At 32.4% G+C, this 25,727-nt stretch overlaps 1 protein-coding gene across 3 annotated transcripts; it reads left to right on the top strand.

The window, feature by feature from the left end:
- Positions 1-1,886: 1,886 nt before the first annotated feature.
- On the top strand, positions 1,887-25,727 carry Qtc (GRIP domain-containing protein quick-to-court). Of its 3 annotated transcripts, none has more exons than XM_076380872.1 (8): positions 1,887-2,309; positions 10,975-11,507; positions 19,246-19,524; positions 20,358-20,903; positions 21,677-21,913; positions 22,140-22,235; positions 23,066-23,167; positions 24,606-25,727. In XM_076380872.1, the coding sequence occupies exons 2-8, from the start codon at positions 11,013-11,015 to the stop codon at positions 24,813-24,815; spliced, it is 1,965 nt and encodes a 654-aa protein (XP_076236987.1). In that variant the 5' UTR covers positions 1,887-2,309; positions 10,975-11,012; the 3' UTR covers positions 24,816-25,727. The 3 variants fall into 3 exon arrangements, with proteins under 3 accessions (XP_076236987.1, XP_076236990.1, XP_076236989.1); XM_076380874.1 differs by lacking the exon at positions 1,887-2,309 and adding an exon at positions 2,903-3,032; XM_076380875.1 differs by lacking the exon at positions 23,066-23,167.

Raw genomic sequence — 25,727 nt, 5'->3', positions numbered from 1 at the left:
ATCTCAACAACAATTTTCACTGCACATATTGTTAATAACAGTCACACAGTGTGCACTTGTGCAAATTATTGATATCTATAATGTTAGTTAACGAATGTGCAAATTATTAACTTTTTATATATGATTCTTCATTCGATTAATCTAGAAATTCTTGAAAATTTCTTAATATTTCCTTAACTAACAATTATAAACATTAATAACATGCATCAGTTACTGCTTGTAATTGTTATTAACAATATGTGCAATAAAAATTGTTGGTACAATATTTATGTTATGGGAAATATTCTTCTTTCGATTAATCTCAATGATTGATTCCCGTTATTCTGGTCACTCGTTCTGGAATCGCCATAGAACGCGAATCATCCTGGCGATTCTCTGGAGGAACTTCTTGATGTCAAATGCATTTGGCTTACTAGTTTAGGTTGCAGACTTTAAGATTTTATTGCAGGAAAATCGGTAGGTCCTCGTGTGATGTATACTATCTACACTTAAAATTCTTAATCTTTTTTCTTTGACACCTTTATTAAGCGATGTCTGATATGTGTTGTCACATTCGTATTCATCGCTGGAATTTATTATTTATATATTTGTTACTTCTTTCTCACATGCACTAACTAATTTGAAACATACCTCGATTGATTAAGCATAGATACGATTGAATATTTTAGAAGTGTTGAATTTCGAAGTAAGTGAGTATACTTTAGTATTTTTACATAAAATTCCTTACTTCACTGAATTTACTTTAACCACAAAAAATCAGACATCTCGTTTAGAATACATATCGCCACTCTGGTATAAGTTTCTTGCAACAATACATCCTTCGTAAATAGCAATTTCGCTAATTACTTTAAATTATAGGAATGAATAAGGAGAATAGTTTAGTTTTAGTGGGACACCTTGTATAATGGGTGATATGGTAGGAATATTTTCTCGTCTACTGGCATAATGGCATTACCAGCGCCAGTGATGAAACGCAATATATTTTCTACATCCATTGCTTGAAAATAACAGAGGGCGCTCGAAAACCAGCGGTTTTTGAAGAAGTCGATGTTTCAGAATATGACACAGAGCAAGTGACAAAAAATACAGTAGAATATGCATTAGATAGTCTATCATACAATCTCGCTCAACGACATATGCAAATATGAACCCTTTCATGAACAAATAATTCTTCTTTGAGCATCTTTTATTCGTATTTTTTTATGTTAATTTAGTTTCCAACGGTAATCTAAGTGTGATAGCAGAAAAAAATATCTAGAACGTATAGCACATGTACTTAAAAAATGACACAACTCAAAAAATATAATTTTTTAATTACAGCTATCAATCAGTTTATATATATATGTATATAATTACCTCCATTCATGATAAAAAGTTTACTAATATAAGATCAAAGTCATAGAATCTATTCAAAGAACTCTTAAAATGTAAATTATAAATTAATTAAATAACAAGAAAACCATTAAATGCAAGTAACACGTAACTATTTTTTAGACTAATTATTCAAGTAAGATAACTTTCATTCAGTAAAACTACTCTTTATATTAATATTAAGTATTCAATAAATATTCTCCTAAAGTCAAATAATTTTCTGCTTTCTCTCAAAAATGTGCCTTTTTAAGTTTTATCATTTTTGTAATACATATGCGATATATGTTCCACTACCCACAAAAGGTCTAAATTTCTATTATAAAACCACATTATAAAATTGGTAAGTCACTAAAAGAAAATGAACTTATCTACAGCGAGTAACAACTTCTCCTAAACCAGCGACCGCGAGATCGCGCTGGCGATCGAAAATCATACCGCTGTGAATGATCGGTGGTGGTGATACGACATCTCGTGATTTTCTATTGCTAGAACGTAACGCTGTTTGTTTCCACGAGTCGCGTTAGAACCGTGGCTGGTCGTAGCTCGAGTAGTGGTCACGTTTCCCCGTAGCGGTGCAGAAAGTGTCGGATGTTCCACGATGTAATCAGTGTACGGTGCATTGTTCCTTTAACTACAACTCGTGCAAGACCGTAGCTAGCTTGCCTACCGTCACGAGTGTGTTCCTACATTTTACACCATACATTAGAGATCTACGACTGTTAGATTAATACACACGTCTATGTTCAACTTTTACGCGCGATAAGCCCGCGTGGCACAAATCGACAGTGAAACCGAATGTTCCTTAACCGCGTTTTCGTTTTCGTTCGAGAGCCCGTGATCATGACAATTACCGACGTGCGCGGCACGAGCAGATATTAGAGCCCTTGGAAGAGCGAAAAGGGGGAAACTCTCGCTGTTTCAAATATCGCGTTTCGAAGGTAAGACTCGGTGGTCGATCTAATCGCCACTTTCTAATTGCTAATTATTTCCCGTTCGCGCGAAGCATGATAAGAAGCTTACAGAACATCGCTGCTTTCCACTGAGACGAACATAGGCTTCGTTTTAATCAAATCGTGTTACCCCAAACAAATGTTTTCCAAAGTGCTCCTTTAGTACAGAACTTCGCAAGAGTGAAATTGGAACTAATAATTCCTAGGGATTAATGCGTGCTTTTTACAGTTTTAGCGGTTTGAAATTCTGCCTTGAGCTCCCGTCGACTTTGTTGATGAATGGAAGACAGGAGTAGGTGACGTGTGGCACTGTTAATGAATGCAGTTTGTTGACGTTTGACGCGTGATGTAATGAGAATAGAGGAACGAATAATGGTGATGTTTAGTGTCATTGTAAAGATGATGTGGGCGCTGCATAATACCGCAGCATGTTCTTGAAATAGGACACGAAATGATCGATTGCTTCATTCCGATAGACCTTTCCCTGCTCTAATTCGTCGATTCGAGTGCAACACGATGCAACGAGACGGCGTGGACTTGAACCGTCTGCTAGGGAATATTAATAGACGTTGAAGTTCGGAAAAATGATCGCGCAGTCGGTCGACCACCCGAAATCTGCGTTTCTCGCTCTTTCGTAATCACTGCGTAGCGATATTACGTAAAAACATTTATTGAAATTCGCCTTTCACTGGGCTGACGCTAATCGAACAGGTACGTGATATACAAATTTATTATGTATACATGTGTGCGTGTATACACGTGTATATCGTATTACAAACGTGAGATAAGCGGAAGCGGCTGGCATTGAAGTTGAAGATTACTTTTATTCGAGACGGTCAAAAACAGAGATAACGTCACATTCACTTGGCCAGTGGCGATTTTCGAAAAATTCGTTGTGTATACACATACATACACATGCTGTCGTACATGAGTATTTAGGTACTACGTGTTTAAACAGTTGGTAGTTGGTATAAATATAAAATTGGTACTATAAACTATGGTAAATAATAGTAATAATTTTTAAGTGTTTAGATTTATTGAAAAAGTTAAATTTTAATAGAACGATTGCAATATGAAAAAAGAATATTCAGTGGACTTGTGTTTAGGTACAATTTACAAGCTTCATTGTAATTCACAGAAAAATTTTTACACAAATGTCTTTTTTCATTAGTCATTAGGAAAAAGATATACGGACAGTTTTACTGAAAATAATACTTTCGCTTCGTAACATTTCGATGTAACTTCGTGCCAAGTTTAGTAACATTCTTGAGTATATTTTTCCTGTTTCAGACATAAAAAGTATCTGAGAAACAGTCTTTTTGCGATGCTACCATATGTTATGATATTAAAGTGCGTCAACCTTGATTCATAATTTCTCGATAACTATGCAGTAAATCGATTCCATATTTATCACAAGGGTTTCTTATAGTCCAAAATAGTTTTGCTCGAAACTTGAACGAAGTCTTTAACTTTTGTGTTTAGCTAAGAATTACCTTAATTATTGACATGGACTCTGGTAGGCTCCACATGGTATATTTTTATTGCTCGTAATTAAATATGATAGACATTCTGAGGAAAGTTGGGAACTTAATGTTATATCTCGTTTCTACATTCCAATTAACACTATATTAATTTTACAATTATTTAATATCAGTAGATCTTAATCAAAAGCTTTATACATTAAAATTGAATATTCGTAGTTGAGATTTAAAACGACCGTGTCTTTATTTTAGTGAAAGTTTCTCTAAATTGATTGTTATCAATGGATGTTAGTAGAACTAATAGAAGTATGTTCATAAATGAATCTTACCAGAAAGTGGGCAATTAGTATTAAACTAAAAATTATAGAGCGATCACTACGATCTCTCGATTTTAATCCAATCGGGAATTGTAAAATAAGATGGATCGTAAAATGCAAAAGAAATGTCAACATTCAATAAAGTAGATGTGAGCTTATTTACAAGATGTCTGAAATGTGGAAAGAGGTTCAAGAAGAAACGCTAAAAGAACTAAGTGCTAGACTATCTCCAATAGTCAATGTCGTTCTACTTTAGCGAGACGGATACATTATCGACAAATGAAATGTTGTAGTCCATCTTCTAATAAGGTTTTTAGCACATAACTTGACAATCCATTTAGAAAAACTTCCATGAAAGTAGATTTATTAACGTTCTAATTAGATTATACCGAGTGTCCAAATAGGCACACATGTTTAATCAGTAATGTATACATACCTATATGTATCTATGTATGCACTTAGTTTTGACAAGTTTGTTTAAAAACTTATTCGTAATATTTGAATTAAAGAGTGATTCGCTTACTTTTTATTTCATAATTTGGGGCCTTAACTTAGTTTGGAACTCTTGTGTTGTTGATGGCATCGTTCCACATGGTACCATCAGATTGTCACAGAACTGAAGGATAGTAAGCTTGAGCGGAAATAGTTATTAAAATATTGTTTTTATTAGAATTTATAAAAGGGGTGATTTAAATCTGGTTATTTGTAAATAAAATCAATACATATTAAAGGAGAATCGCGATTATCGAAACGATCAGTTAGTGTAACATCGAGTATAAGTATGAAAACGAAGGATTAGACAGTAAATTCTACGAATATGCTGATATTTTATTTGATAATATCAATTGAATAAATTTAATTAAATTTAATAATTTAATCATCTTATTTAAAAATTTCACTGGTAGATCATTGTGTTATGTTTCCTGTTTAGTTGCATATTGATTCATTAGAAATTTTAATTTATGTTTGCAATCGTTAAAAGGGTATCAAATCACGATTTAATTAGCGATCTACACGAGTTGTTTTATGAAAAAAACTAAAATTTCATACTTCCTGCATGGACCATTACTAGAGTTAAATTAAATTCTATTTTTTCCAATTAAATACTTTCATATCCAATTTGTATGTTTAAGTCACATTTCCCTATTTGATGCTCGCGTTGGTTTATTTTTATGTCAAGGTATGAGAATTGATCTATTATACTATGCAAATGCTAGAACTTACATAATGAATGTATATGTTTACTATGCAATCCTCGAAACGCTCAAGTGACTCGCAAAAAAAACTGTTAACACATTCGTAGCCAATAATTTTTCACTTTCTAATACTGGATGCCGCAAAATTCGATCATTAAAACAAACACAAAAATTAGACAAATTTTGTTCGGATAATAGGCTTATTACAAATTGATCTTCGATGATAACTCAGCGATAACCGAAAAAGCTTACGAAATGACGAGAGTTCACGTCATGTTTACTAGAAACAGAATTTTAAATGACGTAAATTCACGTTAACAGCTCTGAATGGGTTAACTCTTAGCACAGCAGGTGGGATTACTTAAAATTTTTAAACTCTCTTTTTACACATTTTCAAATTTTCAAATTTTTCAAATTTTCAGTCTTTATATACTTTTCTCTAATTACTAGAAATATACATTGAAACTCAGAGTGACAATACTTTGATATGATAAGGGTTAATAAAACTATTCACCAGTTTATTTCTTTGCAACTTAAAAGCATCATGTGTTGGACTCAAAAAGATTCTTTTGAAGAACTTAATATTGTATAAGTATCTACAATTCTATAAAAGAAATTGTATTTTAGAAGAGAATGTTTTAATTTTAGAACGATGTACATTATTTTCTTGTTTGCCACTATATACGTGCAAAATAGAATGAAATTATTTAAGTGGTATTTACGTGGAAAAATTTTTTTATTCTAATCATATTTCAAGAAATTATTTGCTTCACATTTCTATGCAGTTTTAATATTTTAATAGCTTAAAAAAATCCTATCCAATGGCATAAATCCATCTTTGTGAAAGTGTAATGGAAAATAGGATAACTAAGTTTTTCACAGAGCCATAAATCATTGTGCAGGCAATCTTCTCACGCGCTTTATTCTAACTTGGTAAGCAGCCAATTTTAGAGAATGTCGCAGAAGTTCAATCGCTGGAAATATTTTTTTGTTTCATATTTTCTATTTTCTTTTCCGTTCCAATTTTAGTTCCTTCATGAATGTTTTTTAACAACCTCTTGGGAAATTTCATCTTATCTTAATTTCGCCAGGGTAAATACAAATGGAAAGAGAAACTCCTAAAATTTAAACTCGGCTAGATGCGCGCACACTTAATGATGTTTAGAATTAACTTTCTGCAAGAGGAAGCGCTGCATAAAGAGATTCTGCTTCACACTTTCGATCTTTCTTCTTTTTTCTATTCATTGGTACTAGATCCTGCAGAGCACCTTATATGGTATTATTTATTCCAGTGAAAGTATTTCCTCTTGTAACCGACAAATCCTTGCTCCGATTTTAGTACCGATGACTTTATGCTGCTTCAAGATAAAACTTTCACCTATTTTAGAAACCATATAAAGCAATAGGTACATGCTCTGTACTTATTAGTGTCAGTACATTCGATGACAACTAATTTCCAAGATGTACAGTATGTCATGCAATATTGATAACATACATACCTCTCATTGGCTGCAACAATGACACTTAAAAAATCATCTATTTTCGATAACTGGGACAGTAACTTTATTTCGTACAAGAACCGATTTTTTTGTACTAATAATCAATAACTCAAGAACAGTTAGTTTTGTAGTTGTATCGTTATTACAAGAAATTGACGATATGCAGTTTAACAAAGCTGTGTAAACGTGAAACTGAAAAAGATACAACAAATTGTATTAAGATTTTTTACTTTATTTCTGCCCCTCAGTGCATCTGCAAAATTACGAAATTTTTTTTAGTTTAGAATGTTCTTTAGTTTAATTTAGAATATAGGTATGTTAACTTGAAGGTATTATTTTTGCAAAATGAAGGCAGACCGGACAGTGCGTCATAGGATATTTTGTGATCCATTTGAGCTCCTCTATCACCCCTTGGAATATTTCAACGTGTACTTATTACACCCTGTATATCATGTTATTGGCAGTGCAACCGGAAAAGTGTGATGAGAAATATGATGAAAGATATATACAGTAGGACATCGATCAATCGGTTTAACATGACACTCACACTTGAAGACCTTGACTTATGGCTAATTCTATTATTTTCGGTAGGCCCTTTATTAAAACATAATTCAAGTTTCAGTCAATATTGCAGTGTACTTTTACTGTCATTAAATTGAATATACAAAATCCAGAATAAAAAAGTAAAAGAATACACGAGACCCAGTTAATCGAGGTTCTATTGTGCACAAATGCAATTTTTTCAAATGAGGCTTTGTTTTCGATACAATTGACTTTGAAAGTTTATCGAGCTTGCTGTACTTCAAATCAATTTGATATGGTTCTATTTGAATATGATTTTGTGGTTAATATTATGTTAATATTTATTGATTAATATTATGGTTTTGAATAATCATAAGTACATACACAGATTGTTATTTGTGTTCGTAAACGTTTTTAATGCTTTCTATGTACATCAAATGAATCAAATGACAATGGCACGGAATAAAACAAAGTATTCACTTTTCAAGAATATTTTAATTTAAAAGTAGGTGGAAATAATGACCACGTGGTTATATAACTGTTTTCATTTTATTAAATTTCTACAAGCATTTTCTAAAGCGCCGTTTTGCAATCTTACTTTTTCAAATGCTGGAAAGAAAGACGATGATATCTGATAAAAGGACAGGAATAAAATCTATACATCAGCTGAACATTGATCAAATCAATATTATTTACTTACTTAGTGTTGCCTGAGTCATTTTCCAAACAATCTTTCCAGCAAATCTTTCCACATAGTTTATTTTCTAATACACTCTCAAAAAAATTAAATTACGCGAAAGAGAACTTTGTAAATATCCACGTATAAACACATTCCACAGGTGTCCTATTATTATCAATATGTACTACGATAATCACACCATCGTAAGGCAGCAAGTAAAAGTCACGTTAGCCGTTAAATGGCGATCGATTAAAACATTTTAAAATGTTGGGTGTATGTATTATGTGAAGAAATGTGTAGCATATGGGAGACAATTTTTTTAAATATTTTCTAATTCCTTTTTTTTATTATTTGGACGAATATGACAGTATCATAAATTTTAAAATCACTGTGTGTAGAACTATCAATATTAGTTCTTTAAATTTACTCAGAATTGTTTATTTGATGTCACCTTTATTATCAGACATTTATAACGATCTCTATTTATTAATTGTCAATGCACGATTATTAAATTTAATTTTGATGAAGCATATAAGAATATCAAGCGAAATAAGGATGTCATTCATCCATCACGGTCATACCGATTTAGTAAACGACGTTAGGTTAATAGATGCTGTGCCATTCTTTGTTAACACAAGGTTAGCCTTCGCGTTACATAGAGCTTTACAAAAACTGAATGAATTAGTCATCGAATGTACATTCTGTCGAGCATTTTCACCGAAGCTATCACTTCAGATAGTATATCTCAATCTTAAATGGCTCCTTAACATGAAAAGCTTTTAAAATTGCAAAGAAATGGGGAACTTTCGTATTTCATAAATATCAAAGAAATACTTGCATTCTAATGACTCTTATTTTAATTATAAATTTTTTATTCGTCACTGAATTTCTATGCATTTACAACTCAAATATAAAATCAGATGCAGCTTATCCTTTTATCTAACTAATTCTGTGGTTTTTGCTTTGGTTCGCTTTAATTAAATTTTTTCGCTTACCATTGCAATATTTTTTATAAATAGACTGTTCTACTTGGTCTAAAAATACTTGTACTTAAAAAAATATGGTGAATTAAAACAAATATTAATGAAGTGCTTTTAAATTTAATCTTTACTTTTTAGCTTCGAAACGACCATTTATATTATAATTGTAAATATAGACAATGCCCATATGAAGGATAAGTGAGTCAATATATTTTGTATGGAAAAATATGAAATATGCATTACATTGGGTCGGGGTCACATTGATTTCACGTAAACATGAAAGCTTGCTAAGTTGAATATATTTTCTTCTTATTTCTTGATCGAATCCAGAATGCAACGAACGTAAATTCAATCAACCATAAGCTTTTTGAGACCGTCATTCATTTTATGTCGAAAACGTAAAGTACAGTAATTGCTTGAGGATTAAGTTGCGAAAAAACCACACTTTGCCTAAGCACTGCTATTAGGCTCTTGCTCTTAATGAACACATTCGCTTCGCTGATTCGCTTTGCAGCCTGTATTGCACTTATATGCACCGTAAAATCATAGCGAATTTCCGGCATCTGAATGGGGAACTCGAACTCTGAGTAGACTACGTATTATTGCGTTTAATAAACGGAACGAAGCTTCTTTCATACTTCAAGTGGATGGTCCCATTTTTAATGGCGCAAGTAGAATAATTGAAAAGAGAAAGCTAACTTTAGGTAAACGTGAAGTAAAGCTAGAGTCATACAATAATTATGTGAAACGGACAAATTAGAGATGGAAGCAGTTATCAAAAGCGATTTTTAGAAGTTTTCTGACTGACAATAGCCAACGATTCATTTCAAGCTACTATGTATAATGTTTCCTCAATCGATGTACGTTTTTTAAATGCATAATCGACTTATATTTTTTATTAGATCTGCATGGAAATACGTGTATTATTATTTATTTATTATATGCCGGAATTCTTTAATTTTCCATTATTCTGGTTTTCCTTCAGTCTCACTTTTAACGAGATGAGCACAAACTGTAAACAGGTTAATTAATTTCAGAATATGTATCTTGCGCTATACATATAATTTCGTTCATGGTAACAAATCGAGAAATTATAACGAGTAAAAGCTATACGTAGTATCAACGAATACGTGATACGTTTTTTCAATGAAAATGATAGGTACTAAATCAAATAGAATTTGAATCACTTTTTAATGACGTTATCTGGAAGATTAACTTACAGAACTTACGTATTGACGAGAAAAAAATTCTATTTGCATGCAGTATACTACAAAGTTCGTCACTCTTTGTCTAGTAGCTCTTTAATAGTAGGTATCATGCAAAACAGATGAAAAATGTTACGACGAACATTTGATAGACAGCCGACAGGCAAAGGTCTGCTATTGGCGTGCTGGCTAGACGCCTAGAAGATAAGGGAGAATCGACCTTCAACTCTTTGAGTGTTAGGTCTGTGCGTTATTTAAGCGATGTAAAAAATAAGAAAAAAATTAGCATTGTACTTGTTAAATGCATATCTTTATTCTAATTAATATTTGAATACATTAATTATGAGGTCTTAGAAACTGAGAATATTAGTTTATGGCACTTGTTTTTATTTTTAATTAGATTAATTAATACATCATAATTTAAGCCTAAAACTGAATAAAATTAACATAAGTGTTTAGATACTGGAACATGTTTAACTACTGAGACATTTACCTTATATTCAGAATAATGTGCAGTTAACATTTGACCTGGTACCAAGAGAGCTCCAAACCTAAATTCGAAATGAATTTAAATAGTTTCACAAATCTACCGAATGTCGCTTGACAAAGTATTTTTCCAACAATAACTCTGCAGATTAATGCATCCCGCTAATACCTGATTAGTCATCAATCTTCCACTACAGCCTCGTCGCTTATCTTTACCTACTGTCCACCATTGCGGGATAAGGAAAGCATACTGTCACCTTGTCTTCGAGCCTTGTTTTCCTCTTTCAGAATCCCAGCAAGACGATGAGATAATTGACAGCGACGAGATGACTCGCCACAGTAACGAAAGGTCCGTGGTTTGCCCACAATCGATGCACCCAGGTTCTTCGTCCCGTGTAAACAGCAGCAGCGAGCCTTCGTCGACGGAATTGGCACCGTCGCCGTCAGCAACATGTACTGGCAGCAGCACGATCAAGGTCAATGCCGGTGGCAGCGTGGGCTGCACGACAGGAAGTGCAACGGGTACCATTCTATCACCCTCGGCATCCTCGATATCCTCTTCGTGGGATTCCCGTATACCACGTCCCTCGCCCACAGGTCTGCGTCGCTCGGCTAGCATGCGCGTGCGCGGTGAACGAATTTCACCACATCAACCACCACCACCACCCAGTACCGCGGCCACCGCGGCTCAGGTCAGGCACCAGCATCAGCAGCGTCGTCGGCTCAACTTCCTGCAGCACCAGCAACACCACCATCCGGACCATCGCACTTTCCCAGTCATCACGGAGAATGGAACTGAATCACCGCGACAACGGTCACTCGTGAGTATCGTTGCATATTTATTTCGCTTGGTCTCACTTGCAACCCTTGTTTACATCCAATTCAAGGGGACCTCGAACGCCCCACATCCTTACGCGGTACTACGTCGTATCCTTCGTTCGATGCAGATCGCAGATGCGTGCTGGGGAATCGTATCATATCGACTTAGCGTGTGACGAGAGGTTTACGGTGGGTTATTGTGCGTGCATTCAAACACTGAGTCGTGGAAACGTATGGGGTGAAGGATATAGCAGGGGGTTGTTAGGGAATTGATAGGTAGATGTGTATTTGCTGGGTTAGAGGATTCCTTTTGTCGTAAGTCATGAGCCATGTTGATTTAGGAGCACGAAAATGAAATGGTTTTCGAAAAAGTGAGAAACTCTTTCGTTGCAAGTCATGGGCTATGTTCATTTAGGAGCTGGAGAATGAAGTCGAAGGGTTTTTCGAAAAATTTAGAGGTTTATAGGTGAGTATTTGTTGGGTCAGTGTATTTTCTTTATCGTTAGTCATGGGGCCATGTTGATTTGGGAGCTGGAGAATGAAGTAGAAGGGTTTTTCGAAAAATTGAGAGGTAGATGTGTATTTGCTAGATCGATGTATTGTTTTTTAAATGTATCTGTCCTTTACTGAGGAATAAAAGAAGGATGTTTTTGGAAAGTTGGGAAATGGACATGTATTGGCTGGCTAAATGTAGTCCTTTTGTCACAGATCATGGGTCATGCTAATCTGTGAGCTGGAGAATGTGGTGGAAGGGTTTTTTGAAAAATTGAGATATAGATGTGTACTTTTGTTGTCATTAGTTATTGTTCTTGTATCTTCATTCCTTTTGTACCAAAGGATAGAGTGGTTTTTGAAAGTTGAGAACTAGACGTGTACTTGTTGGGTCAAAGTAATTTTTCTGTTGTGAGGCATGGGTCATATAAAGGCATCACCTGAAGAATAGTAGAGGATTTTTTGAAAATCAAGAGGTAAATTTTTGTTCCCTGGATCAGTGTATTTGTTTATCATAAGTCATGTAAACACATAAGCTAAGTAGAGTATTTTTCGGAAAATTAAAAATTAGCTGTGTGTGTATAGGATCAATGTATTTCTTTTGCCATAGGTCATAAGTCGTGTAAGTAAGTGTATCATTTAGAAAATGCAGTAAGGGAAAATTGAATTCTGGAAGATTGAAAGGTAGACACGTATTCCTTTGTTGGATCAATGCAATTTTCTTGTCATAAGCTGTGGGTCATAGAATGTACGAGTTGGGGATGCAGTAGGGAAGTTTTTGAGAACTGGAAAAGTAAATGTGTATTTGCTGGATTAACTTGTTTTGATGATGATGTCATAGGCTGACATAGGTCATGGTTTCACAAGAGATCTATTTGTAATTAGCAAGCTAATTTCGTCGGTTTACTTTGGATTTGCGTAGCAACTGGTAAATATTACGGTATAGAATGCATGTTATCTGTTTTGCTCCTGGATAATTGTACCCATACGATTCCAACTTTACGAAGAAGGAAGCCTGTAAATCGGTACCCACATAAAGATGTGATTCATGGTAATATGGATTGCTTGGAAGTAGTTCAACAGGACTGGTCTTCAGAGTAATAAAGATGGGAATCGTCCCCCCGAGTGTCTTCCAAATTACTTTTATACTTATCTTAGAGAGGTCATTCATTTTATAGGGATTATGCCAATAAGGTAAGCAAGATAGAATGAAGACACAATAGGGACGTTGAAGGGTTTATCATTGATTTATTTTTGGGTGGTGAATCACTTGATCCATTTACTTTACCTAAGTGTAGTAAATATGCATATAAATAATACAAGATACTTTGTTACGCTTCTTTGAGTTCTTGCATGCTTAGAAAGTTACAGCTGTAATAAAAATCAATTGTTCCTTGTAGATTTAAATTCATCATTCCATGTATTAAATTTAAAATCACTTATCATGGACTTTAAGAATCAAAATATTCAGAAGAACTCTTTTTACAGACGAATACAGCCAAATTTTGAAACTACACTTTTGTTTACCGCTTCTGAATGACAATAAAAGAGTATAACTACAGAAATATAAACAGATCAATACAATTTATTGTCTATAATATTAGAAAATAATAACTAATAAAATTTAAAAAGACATGTAAATTCATGAAAACGGTTCTTTTTTATTTTCTGCATAAGTGTGAATCATGGATATCTTTTTTCATAAATATTTTTCTTAACAACATTTATTTATTTATTTATAATATATTGTATTGGTATTTTCAAAATACGCAAAAAAATGCTGAACATTTTTTTCTGGTGTAACATAATCAGTCTTTCAAAGTATATTCAAGCATAATGAAAATTTCATTAGCCAGTCAATGACGTAACAATTACATCATAATGTAATGCTTTATCATAAATGACACCAGCTGATAAGCGTCCTCTTACGTTTTGTATAATATTTTACAACTCGTGAAAACTCAGTATATTTCATTGAATTTATTTTTTCTAGTATTTTCTTTTCATTTTGTTGGTTAAACTTTTTATAACTTTACATGATATTGTTTCGATATCAGTTTATATAACAATAAAATCTGGTATCAAAATAATTAGTAAGGACAATACAGATATAGAAACAAATTACTTTTCTCGAAAATAATTTTGAATTTTAGAAAAATTGCACAAACGCAACAGCAGCAACAAGGATATTCGAAATTCATAAGAAAACAGATAAAACATACGCTTACTAATATTTTTTTTCTCATTTGCATTTAACAAGAACTTTTTCTAAATAGTATCGTGTATCTTAAAAACGCTCTAGTTAATTCAATAAAAAAAAGCACAATGTGGCCCAGAAACTTGTTTACCGTAAACCACTTTTCCACTAATAACCGGAGTCTATCGCGCGAAAATCGGCAATTAAAAATTATTAATGCACTACATGCAATTTGTGAACAACTTACAAGTAATAATTTTTCAATATCAAAAGCCATCTAGCTTGGCTCACGTACTATTTGCTATCCAATGTACTACCATTATCTAAAATCTGAAACGAGCTCAAAATCAGTAAATCAACTTTATCTAAGTTTTATTAAAACTATTTTAGTTAAATGTAGAGTTTGTATAACTGTTGCAGTTAAACTGCGGTTAATTGTACCTGCCTACCCAAATTATTATTTAGTATTAAAGAAAAGAAGTTTAATAAACAACGCATCCAACGAATTCAATTTATTAAGAACCTAATTTAACAAAGAAGGAAGACTGAATCTTCATCAGTTCAGTTTCGACTGAATCATACACTTAGCGTCTAATCAAATAACATTAAAAATAGCCCCTACGAGTGTCACAATAACAGTAACAAACTCAGCATTAAACTCGAAGCGAGAAAATACGATTGAGACACACAAAGAAATAAAACGTTATGACTTACGTAATAAATTGGATCAATCTATCATTACGGGATAGCTACCTCAGATAAGTACTATAACTTAACGTTCTACTCGTTTCCTCGTAACGAGGGACGCTTACTCGGGAAAGATCGCACCGATACGAACGTGCACAGTTCTCGTTCGAGATAACAAACCATAAGCGCAAGAGAAGCGTATAATATGCAGCAAAGAAAGGATAAGTAATGCTCGACTGCACGGATTTTGAATTATTAAGTGTGACCCAGGTTCGGGTGGTCAAGACAGAGGAAGAGGTACCGCTCTGACCTTACCCAACTCGCGCGACGGCGCAGAGGATACCACCTCTCGCGTTGGTACTCGTAGATCGTGCCACTGCGAGAAAAGTGATGGTGGTTAGTAGTTATCGGCACTTCAGTCTCGACAGACGGCCGCCGTTTATTCGAATTTCTTGGTCTTGGACGTGAAACCGATATTATATATTGTATACTGAGGAACCATTTTGTGTTCCTTTATGGACGTCGCATCTCGAGGCAGTTTCCGCTCTGTCGACCTTTCGGCGCATGGATCCGCAACACGTCACAAATTCGCGCAGCTGTCCATCAGTGAGTGATTGTTTTAACAGCTGATCGGGTTTTTTCGTATTTGAATTATGTAATTAACAGGCATTCGTCTGTTAAAGAAATGAGCTATTTGAGTGTGTAGAAACTTTAATAAGTTCTATTTGTATTATATTTTCTCAATCGTGTAGTGCAGAATGCGCAAGTGTTTTCGGAAGAGCAGTTTAAATTTGTAAAAGTTTATATCTTACTATATGGAACATAGGAGGACATAGAAGGACATTGGTATCCCCTCTGTCATGAAACAAATCACGTTATTCCTTACAATCATTTAATATTTTTTAAAATTGTTGTGTCTTTAATAGATGCCCAAAAAGAGCTTTTACGTGATCCATGTTGTAGAATAATAAGAGTTTGTAAAAAAAATATGTAACGCAGTTATATAATCCTTATTTAATGTTTCTGTTATGATAAATACTACTTGTTTTTTATAACCCTATTTTAATAATGTTTAACAGTGTCTATTATGATTAATTCTTTTTATAAATGTTAAAATAACAAGTTAGGGCAAAAATTCTGTAACTTTTATAACTGTCTAAAGTTTTTACACATTTTTGCTTGGCTACTTTGCCCCTACAGATACTGATGGCTTCTCAGCTTTAAAGAAGAGTCTTTTATTTTTCCGCTCAATGGAGCCTTTCATTTTGCCTTACTTTCAAACCAGACTTCGCGTTAAATGTTCAGGAAAGCTGCTGCTTACGCCTGAGGTGAATCACCCTTAGGTCAGTTGGGTACAGAAACAGTGAACAATTTGTTTGTGCCTTATTTTTCTCCAAATGTAGCGTAATGTATCCGTGGCATTGTGTTTACGTAACGTTCTGAATGAACCTACAAAGCAAATAACAAACTCGTAATTTTCAGTAGTGACTTGATTGCAAGAAATGAAACAGAAACTAATTAAATATAAATACTATAAACGAATTATTATTGTGAAGACTTTTGATATTCACGTTTGTAATATTTTTAGTTTGTTTTTCATGTCAACGTAACTAACAATTTTTTTTAATCATTAGCTTTATTAGCATTCTTGTCTGTTAAATTTGTTTTATTATCATGTAGTAAAAGTAAAAATTTACATAAATACTTTGTAACTTTTTTCCAAAGCACTTATGTAAATTTTTATTTTTAAAAAATATTTTATTTATTCAGCACCATTAATATAAGTCTAATCTTGAAACAGTTTTGTTTCATTTTTTTCTTTTATACGCGTGTATTTTAGACACTGAATTTTTTTATAGTTCTTTTTCTTATAAAACTGTGTCATCTTCTTCCCCATAACGAGAATTCTAAATAATTCTCTTTTGAAACGAATGTAACTACATCAAGCAGCATGACCCACAAACCTCTTTTATCTAATTTCTTATGTTGTTAAAAGATTCGTCCCAATGGAAACGTACCACGTAATACAAAGATGGTTTCGTAATAAATAAAAATCTTATAAATGACAACTTTTATTCCCATGTACAATTCTGTAAGTCTCAGAATACTTGTTAAAAATTTCTGAGAAAATATTTAATAAATTGTTTTGTGATGTTTTTATATTTGATAATTTTTAGGACCATTTGTTATTAAAAAAAAATATTTTAAATGAAATTTGTCTAACATTTTGCAATTGTTTTTACCAACGAAATTTTATTTTTTATAATGTACATTTATTTAGACAACAATCAATCCAATAAAGCTTGAACTTACAGAAAACTGAGTAACGAAGTATCAGTATTATATTATGACACATTCAAGCAATATTTTCTAATTACTGTAATCTTTAACAAATGTGGATTGTAGGTGGAAGAAAATTGTTGCTGTGCGTGTTACGATTCCATTGAGAATACTTTTAAATGCGATCACAGGGAGTGGCTTATTAACGTGTACTAAAATGAATTGGAGAACACTCTACATGGTAGTAGTAAGTTCTTGTATCGACTTCGACTTTTTTATAGCAGACGATTTACAAAAAGCAGAAGTTGTTGTTAAAATTTAAACATTTAGCAAGATTCTATATGCACGAAAAGTTCCATAAAGTGATAAGTTTATTTATTGTCAAAATATCCGATACTAAATTTCAGAAAACATTTTGCTTTTTATTTTTTTTGCAATAAACGACCTTTATATCATAGGTCGTTATATCTGTCTCAGAAGCTGTTATCACAACTTGCAGAAAAAAATTAACTCGTTTAAAAAATCAGAGTGACCTCCATATCTTTTAAATATCTTTGTTAAACAAATAAATTAAATTAAATAAATTTGTTAAACAGATTTTTTAACTGACAATAAGAGCTACAGTGCATTTGTTTAAAAGTAGCTCCATTTAGAATTTCATAATTTCGTCATTTTTAAATATTGCAGTATTAATATCTTTTTAATTTATCTTCCAAGATTCATATTTTAGAAACCACTAATGGCCTATTCCTTCATCTTCAGTTACCTTCCAATTAAAATTAACTGGAGATTTAGATACGCTGAGTCTCATCGATTCGCGACTCTCTAGACTAGTTACATTCAAAAATATCAATAATGAGCTGTTGCTTCAAAACGAAAAAATTAATATTAGCTAATGATTATTTTTCAAAAATTCATGAATTCCATTTTAGAGCAGCAGCTTAATAACATTATTTTAAGCGATGTAACGTAACTAGCCTAATAGGGAATCACGAATCGATGAGACTTAATGTACCTGAACCTTCAGTTAACTTTAACTGGAAGGTAACTGGTGAAGAAATCGGCCGTAAGTATATTATAATGAATATTAACTTTATAAAAATATATTCAGATGTTGTGATCCTTTAAAAAATAAAAGAAAATTTTGAATTTAAATGCTTAAAATTAAAATAATCTACCAAGTCTAGGAAGAAAAAAGATTCTGTTGAGGGTCTTATTTACACATTACAGGACTTCATACATCAAAATTACTGAAAGACTCCTTCAGAATCTGTTGTAGATATACATAATATAAAAAGAAAATGTTTAAGGGGGTATTTTGGTAGAAACTTAAAAAAATCGATTTTTTAATCTAATTTTCTGGAAGAATATGCTTCAACAATATTTCTGCCAATGGATATTACTAGATTCACAAAATTAATGAAGTTAGAAGCGTTTGTCCGGAACTTGCGACGCAGCGTTGTATAATACTAAGTACATTTTAAACGCGATTTTCTCGTGAACTACATTTTCCCAAATGGTTGCCATACTGTCTCAAGTTCTAATTGTTCGGTTGGCACCAAATTTGGACAGAATCCTCAGCACATCTGTTTTTAACGTTCAAACTAAAACTTTAAAGATCTGATGTTCTTTAATATTATTTTTAACGTGCCAAAAATAAAGAAAGGCACAAAAAATCGATAATCTGACTTTAATGTGCTGCGAAATTTTTTGATTTCAATATTTTTGCACAATTCTAGTTCTGACTATAACCACGTTCATATTGAACAAGATTATTCTCGATTCATTCATTTTAGATAAGTAGAATGACAGGAATCATGACAACCATGAAGGCACTTTCAAGAAAAAAGGCTGTACCAAAGCAGATGTATCTCTCACAATTTTTAATATTTTTACATTAAAAAAAATGGTGTATACTCCTTAAATACAGGCGAAAAATATACGAAAAAATCTGATACAAAAATGTGTTACAGTACAGAAAAAAATAATGCAAACATTTGATAACTTCCGGTTAGACCAGAATACCCCCTTAATATTGAAGCAATTTTGTGGGCTAAATCTAATAAGATTGTTTCGTTTTTCAGAGCCTTTCATTGACCCCGGCGAGGCCGCGATCTGGACACGCGGCCTCCGGAGGATCAAGCTTAGGAATTGCCGATGACAGCGATGCGGAAAGTGTAAAAAGTTACGGAAGTGCCTGCAGTACCGCAAGCGCCTGTGATCATGCTACATTCGCCTTCAACGGTACCACATGGTCTGGTAGATCACGGAAATACGTTGTTCACTGTTCAAATCATAACGGTGACAATGAGCAGTACCTTACGCCTACCCAGCGTGCAGCTAGACAAATTAGGAAATTTCAGGTAAAATTTCAATTACTTCTACATGCTATGTTGCTTTATGTGGAATGAGACACGTAAAGCTTGGCAAATGAGTACATACTCTCAAAAATACTAATGATATAAAAATATTTTATTGCACAAAGTTTAATTATTTTAGAGGCTCCTTTCTTTTAACGAATCTGTGCATTTCAAGGAATTCAATGGTTATTGATTTTAGGGTTCATCAAGATCGTAGATGCTACGTGTTTGAAATTTGTTCATACTTCATAAATTAAAGTTCATTAGTGACGCTAATAACTTTGTTGCAATTAGTGATATCTGCATATATAAAGAAATTGAAGAATATCCTGAAAGAGTTTTAATAATTTAACTTTGGACAGCATTTTTTGGTATAAGGAATACATATTTTTTGATACAATAAAATATTTGACTGCTACGTTTTATGCTCTTCATTTTGTATATTGTATTTATCCACAGTGTTATTAATGATAAAAATTGAATACTTAATTATTAACTCTGTCTACATTAATGCAATGTTATTTCTTATGCATGTAGTACATAATACATAAATCCAAAAGTGTTATCTAATAATGTTCATTAAACCGAATGAAAAGTGCTGAATAAACATGAATGTATACATTAATTCTTTAAGTGTAGAGAACGCTTATTGCGAATTTTTTTACTAAGTATTAAATAAGTGTACCTTTAGAAGGTGTTTGAGATTTATGTATAATCGACTATTAACAAGTTCATATTTCGTTTGCATGTATAATTCTTCGTTAATGAACTAATAAAATATTCGTAAACTTTGTTACAATTAACCGAGAAGAAACAATTAACGCTATTCTGTTCAGGCTTTGTTGAAAGAAGCGCGAAAGGAGATTGAGGAAAAGGATCAGGAGATCTTTCGGTTAACGAAGGAGGTGGTGGAACTAAGACTGTACAAAGCTTCTTTAAACAGTCCAGATGAGAGGACGGATAGCAGCGATGCTCTCACTGTACGGGAAAATAATCCTTTCTCGCCAGAATCTCCGACGAAGGATCTGCCGGACGAAGGTACGCTACAAAAAGTCACGAGCCCGGACACCCCAGAGAAACGTGCCCCATCCGATTTGCCTTCATCGCTGGCGGACTCGGGACACTTCGAAGATGGATCCATTCACTCGAAAGATTCCGTTTATCTACCAGAGGTGCAACCAGAAACTATCAATAGCACCACCACACCTGACAAAGTTACCGAGGACAGCGCTACCGATGCGTATACTAGCACGGTTGCAGAAACCCCAGAAAGGGATGAAGAGAGACGCAAGCTGGTAAACCTTTATGAAAGTAGAATCGAGGAAATGCATCGCAGGCATGTCGATGAACTTCAGGAACTGAAACAGAAACACAACGACAAGGTACGTCAATGCTGCGAACGCTTCATAGGGAAAGCCTAAAGATCATTGGGATTGTTATACTTCGTGCAGCAAGGAAGTAATTAGAAGGAATTTATGTAAGCATATTTAATGATCAGGAAGTCTCATGATCAGCTGTAGCACGTCTATTATTGAAGCAGGATTGAAAACTTTCCCAAGTAAACATAAATTAATTTTGTATTTCTTGGGTCGTTAGCTAACGCAACTTTTGCGAATCACTCGGAAATGGGCCGGTTTTTATTTTGTTTTTTTCAGCGGTAGTCATTTTGGCATAACAGGATATATTAAAATTATATAAAGTTACAAAATACAAAACTAAACAAGAGGTGTGGTATCAAAAATTATTTTACAGCGTGAAAATTTTTGACTCCATGCTGTTAAGTTTACTGCTAAAACCATATCAAAGTTAAAGTGAGAAGTTCTTCATCTTATCTACTCTCCAGATGTTGCAACTTCGTATTATCACCTGTTTTATAATTCTTAAACTCTTATGATAGAATAATGATAATACCATAATGATATTAGCAGAAAAAGTTTCTGTTTGGTCTTTCCGCTATTCTTGTGACTAACATTAAATTCGTCTATAGAGATTTATTTTTAAAGAATTGAATAAAAGAATCTATGTTCTATGGGTCATTGCCTTTTTATTTTTGTTAATCTCATTGCTTTCTTGCAACACTGTATATATATACCTGCTGAAACGCAGGTAGTTAAAATGACGACAAGTAGTACTTTGTTTTTTGGTTTAATTACAGGTGGAAAGTTTGTTGAATCAATTAGCTGAGGTAAACACGCGTTATTGTGAGGTGAGACCGTGCGTTGATACTGCGGAAGCTCGGGCTCGTGAATTGGAAGCGGAATTAGAGGCTGTGAAAGCGGAACTCACTGAGAAAAAGACTTTGTTGAGCGAACAGGAAGAAAGAAATAAACAGATGTACCTGAAAATGTATGCCAAAGGTCAGGAAGCAGCACGTTTAGAACAATGCGATCAGGTAAGACACGTCTAAATACATAATTCCTCAAACTTAAATGATAGTTCAATAAAGTTCCTGGTCCGATTCTCAAAGTATCTATCTGTACTTTCATTACTTAATAAAAAAATAACATAAATATTTGTTAAATTAGTTTTATTTGCTCAAATTCGATTTTTTAACATCCTGTTTCCATAAAAAGTTATAATTGAAAGTTGAAGTAATTGCTTTTTACATACAATTACAGATACTTGAACATCCGCAACAAACAACACCAAAGGTTACTGTTGCAGAGCTACTTCGGCAATTAACTATTACGCAAGCGGAATTAGAAAATATTAAGGTAAATATTTTTGTTTTGTTTTATTTATTTAGATTGTTATATTTTTAATATTACGATGATAGGATTACACATGACACAGTTTCACATTAATAATGCAACTATATGATTCTTTCGTGCCTGATATCATGTTACGACAAAAGCTTTATCCTATAATCACACAAAGTAGCATGAACTTTACGGTTAACACAGTATACTAAGATTCATTACAACTGATACAATAATACTGAAATACATTAATAATACAAACGAAAATTATATAAAAATTTTATAAACATTTACAAAATATAGCAAATAGTTGCTAGATGCCAGTAATATTAAAGATAATTTTATTTTTATTTCCAGAAATATGTTTTTACAACCAGGTGATATTTTATGTATTGTCTGTAGATGTTGTTTATTTCACACATTGCTTTCTTCCTTTAACATATCTTTCTTTCATTTTATTGGCATTAATAATTTACAATACATTATATGGTTTTCTTTCCATGTGGCATAATAAGTCTTCACATTTTTATTAATTTTTTTGAAAATGTTATATTTGATCTTTAGACACACATTATGTTTTCAGTATTTATATTTTATAAATAATTCACATTTTCCAGAGTGTGATAAAATTGAAGATTTTATAGCATAGATAATTAAAATATTTAGTTTTTTTAGATTTTTTGAAGTATTATTTCATACATATCTAATGAAAATAGCAAATAATATCAGTATATACAGATTGGAAATCATAAAAGAGAAAAAGATACAATTTGGGAATCAGTGTCGTGTATCACTCTTTTGTACTAATGATGTGCCACTTTTTTTGGTCGCCGCTCACACTCCAGGACACAAGCTACTCGCCTGAACCTCACATTTCAGCCGATCGTAGCCCATGTTTATTAAGTGCTCAGGAGGCTGTTTCTCTCTGGGTCCTTGGCACACGTAAGGTCTGTATTTCTGCTGAGATGCCACGCGATGCAATTTTTTCCACTGTTCATTATGCATCTGCGTTGAATTGACTCACATGGAGGATGCACAAGCAATCTTTATACTCTTTCCTCTTCTTTCTTTCTTTCTATTTCTGCCTTCTTAATATTTTTTTGCAGAATAGTATTTGTATCTTTATCATCTCAAAAAGAATATTTATCGTACAGAATGTCTATATTTTTATATTTTTAATTATGAAGCAGAAATGTAGTAGCTGATTTTGCAAGTTTCATTTTTTAAATGATTCCTTGAGCTGTTAGTTACATGTTTTTATTCAATACATTTAATTCACAATATTAATATTGTACCCAATATTATAATTTGTACTCTTTACAATTATTCTTCATTTACTTAACAGTTTTCTAAAATATTTTCATATTATGCTGTTCCTTCTATATACATATTTTTATAAATAATACGTGTTTATATACATATTAAAAAGTCCATTTGAACCATGTATGTATGTATATTTTACCCTTCAAGCATGATCAAAAAATATTGAATGTGTAAATACAATGGTATGTTAACTTGAATGTTTTAGGCCTTTCCAAGAAAATAATATTTGTTAGTATGATAACTTGTGTATTAAATATCATTAATAATGTACATACTTGAAAAAGAAATTATGGAATTGCTTCAGATATTTAATCTGTTTTAATCTTTTTAAAATAGAATTTTTTTAATATGAAATATTCATTTGTGACATAATTGCAGTAAAAGAAGTCATTAAGCAAAATTCTTTACAATTCTAAGTAATAAAGTTTAAATACATAATAAATAGCCATTTTAGTATTCATTAAAAATGACAACTTGTAATATTTGTAAGTACTAAAATATAAGAAGAGTGGCAGGAATTGGATCTACGTGTTACCGCATTTCAATTATGAGATGAAAATATTGTTCAAAGAGAATGTACTTATTGTTAAATGCTTCGCCACAGCGATTGCATGCCAATTTTTAAGCATAATTGTAGTTGGTTCGCATTATTGTGCATTATTATTAGATTTGAGAAGATTATCCTGTACACTTGGAAGAAACAGCCTCTTATCCTTTAGTTGATGTAAGTTGCACGTGCTTAAGCATCACATGCTTGCACCACACATAAAATAAACATTATGGTAGCATTAGTTCTAGAGAAGGACAAAGAACAATTTAATTTTACATTGATATAATCTTTTGCTTAAATCAGTTTTACTCTTTACTTTTTAAATCACATCCTATCAGTGTGATTAAAAAAGTAATGTAATAAACTATATATTTTTCAATATTTTTATCAGACCTAGATCTGATTTTCACAGAAATTCACTGCTCAAAAGTGTAAATGACTGACAGCAGCACATGGAGTAATACAGTGGAATGTTAATATAATTATTAATAAAAATATCATTTATTTTACAGGCAATGTACCGACGATTTGTAGAAGCAAGAAGTAATCAGGGTGCTCTTGATCCAGAAATCACTTTGCAGTTCCTAAGATCAGCAATCTACTATTTCTTAACTGACAAAGAAAATCATCAAGGTCATCTGAATGCTATTGAAAGCATTTTAGGATTTACAGATGCTGAAAAGCACAATATTGAGAAACTATATCGTTCAGCAAGAAAGTAATACGTTATTGTAAAGCTTTATAAATAATAAATTTCATTGCAGGTAAATATATGGTCTTACAATGGCCCAATCTTTATTTTTAATGATGGTGTCAAAATATGTGATCAAATACGAATTACGTTTTAATCACAATTATTGATCTAGAATCAACATCTATAAATTGCAAATTGCACTTTTATATTAGAACTGGTAATGTGCAATTTTACTTATTCATTTTTATACATGACATCTCAATAATCTATTATTGGGATAATTAATAATTACCATAAATTTATATATTGACATAATTCTGCATGTTAACTTGATATTTTTTCATTTAACTAAAATGCGCTTTAAAACGTTTTGCAATTTTATGTTTAATTAAATAATCATAATAGTATTTTAGTTAAGTGAAAAAATTATGTTACATATGTGTATTACAACTTTATGTCTTCAATTCTTATTATATCTCCTCATTAAGTACACGAACTGCATAAAATTATAAGCTGTTATTTTTCAACAAAGTGTAACATAATGTGTTTTCGTTACTTGACTGCCAAGCAGTTGAAAATATTTTGTATTTTATACATTCTGCCGTATATTATATGAGCTTGAAAATGTTAGTAGTATGCAAACTACTATTAGACTTGTTGTATCCTTCAAACACAAAAATAATCATCTTCCTTTTCACTTTAGAAAGTTTAAATACTCTGTCAAAAAAGATTTGTATGTTTTAAATTTTTCTTATGTATGTAAAGTTTCTTTAAATTATGAAACAAGTCAAAATATCTATCAATTCTTTATACTACAAGAAATTAAAATATCTCTTATTAATTTTCAGTTTGTGACTTTGTTGTTAGAATGCTGCTAATTTAAGAACGATTTTCGGTACAAGCGGTTTAAACATTTCAATTTCCTATTTTCTAACTGTAT

Source organism: Calliopsis andreniformis, chromosome 6 (assembly GCF_051401765.1).
Source record: "Calliopsis andreniformis isolate RMS-2024a chromosome 6, iyCalAndr_principal, whole genome shotgun sequence".
In the NCBI taxonomy this organism is placed as follows: domain Eukaryota; kingdom Metazoa; phylum Arthropoda; class Insecta; order Hymenoptera; family Andrenidae; genus Calliopsis; species Calliopsis andreniformis.
The sequence above is the reverse complement of the archived record's forward strand: the minus strand, read 5'-3'. Positions and strand labels throughout refer to the sequence as shown.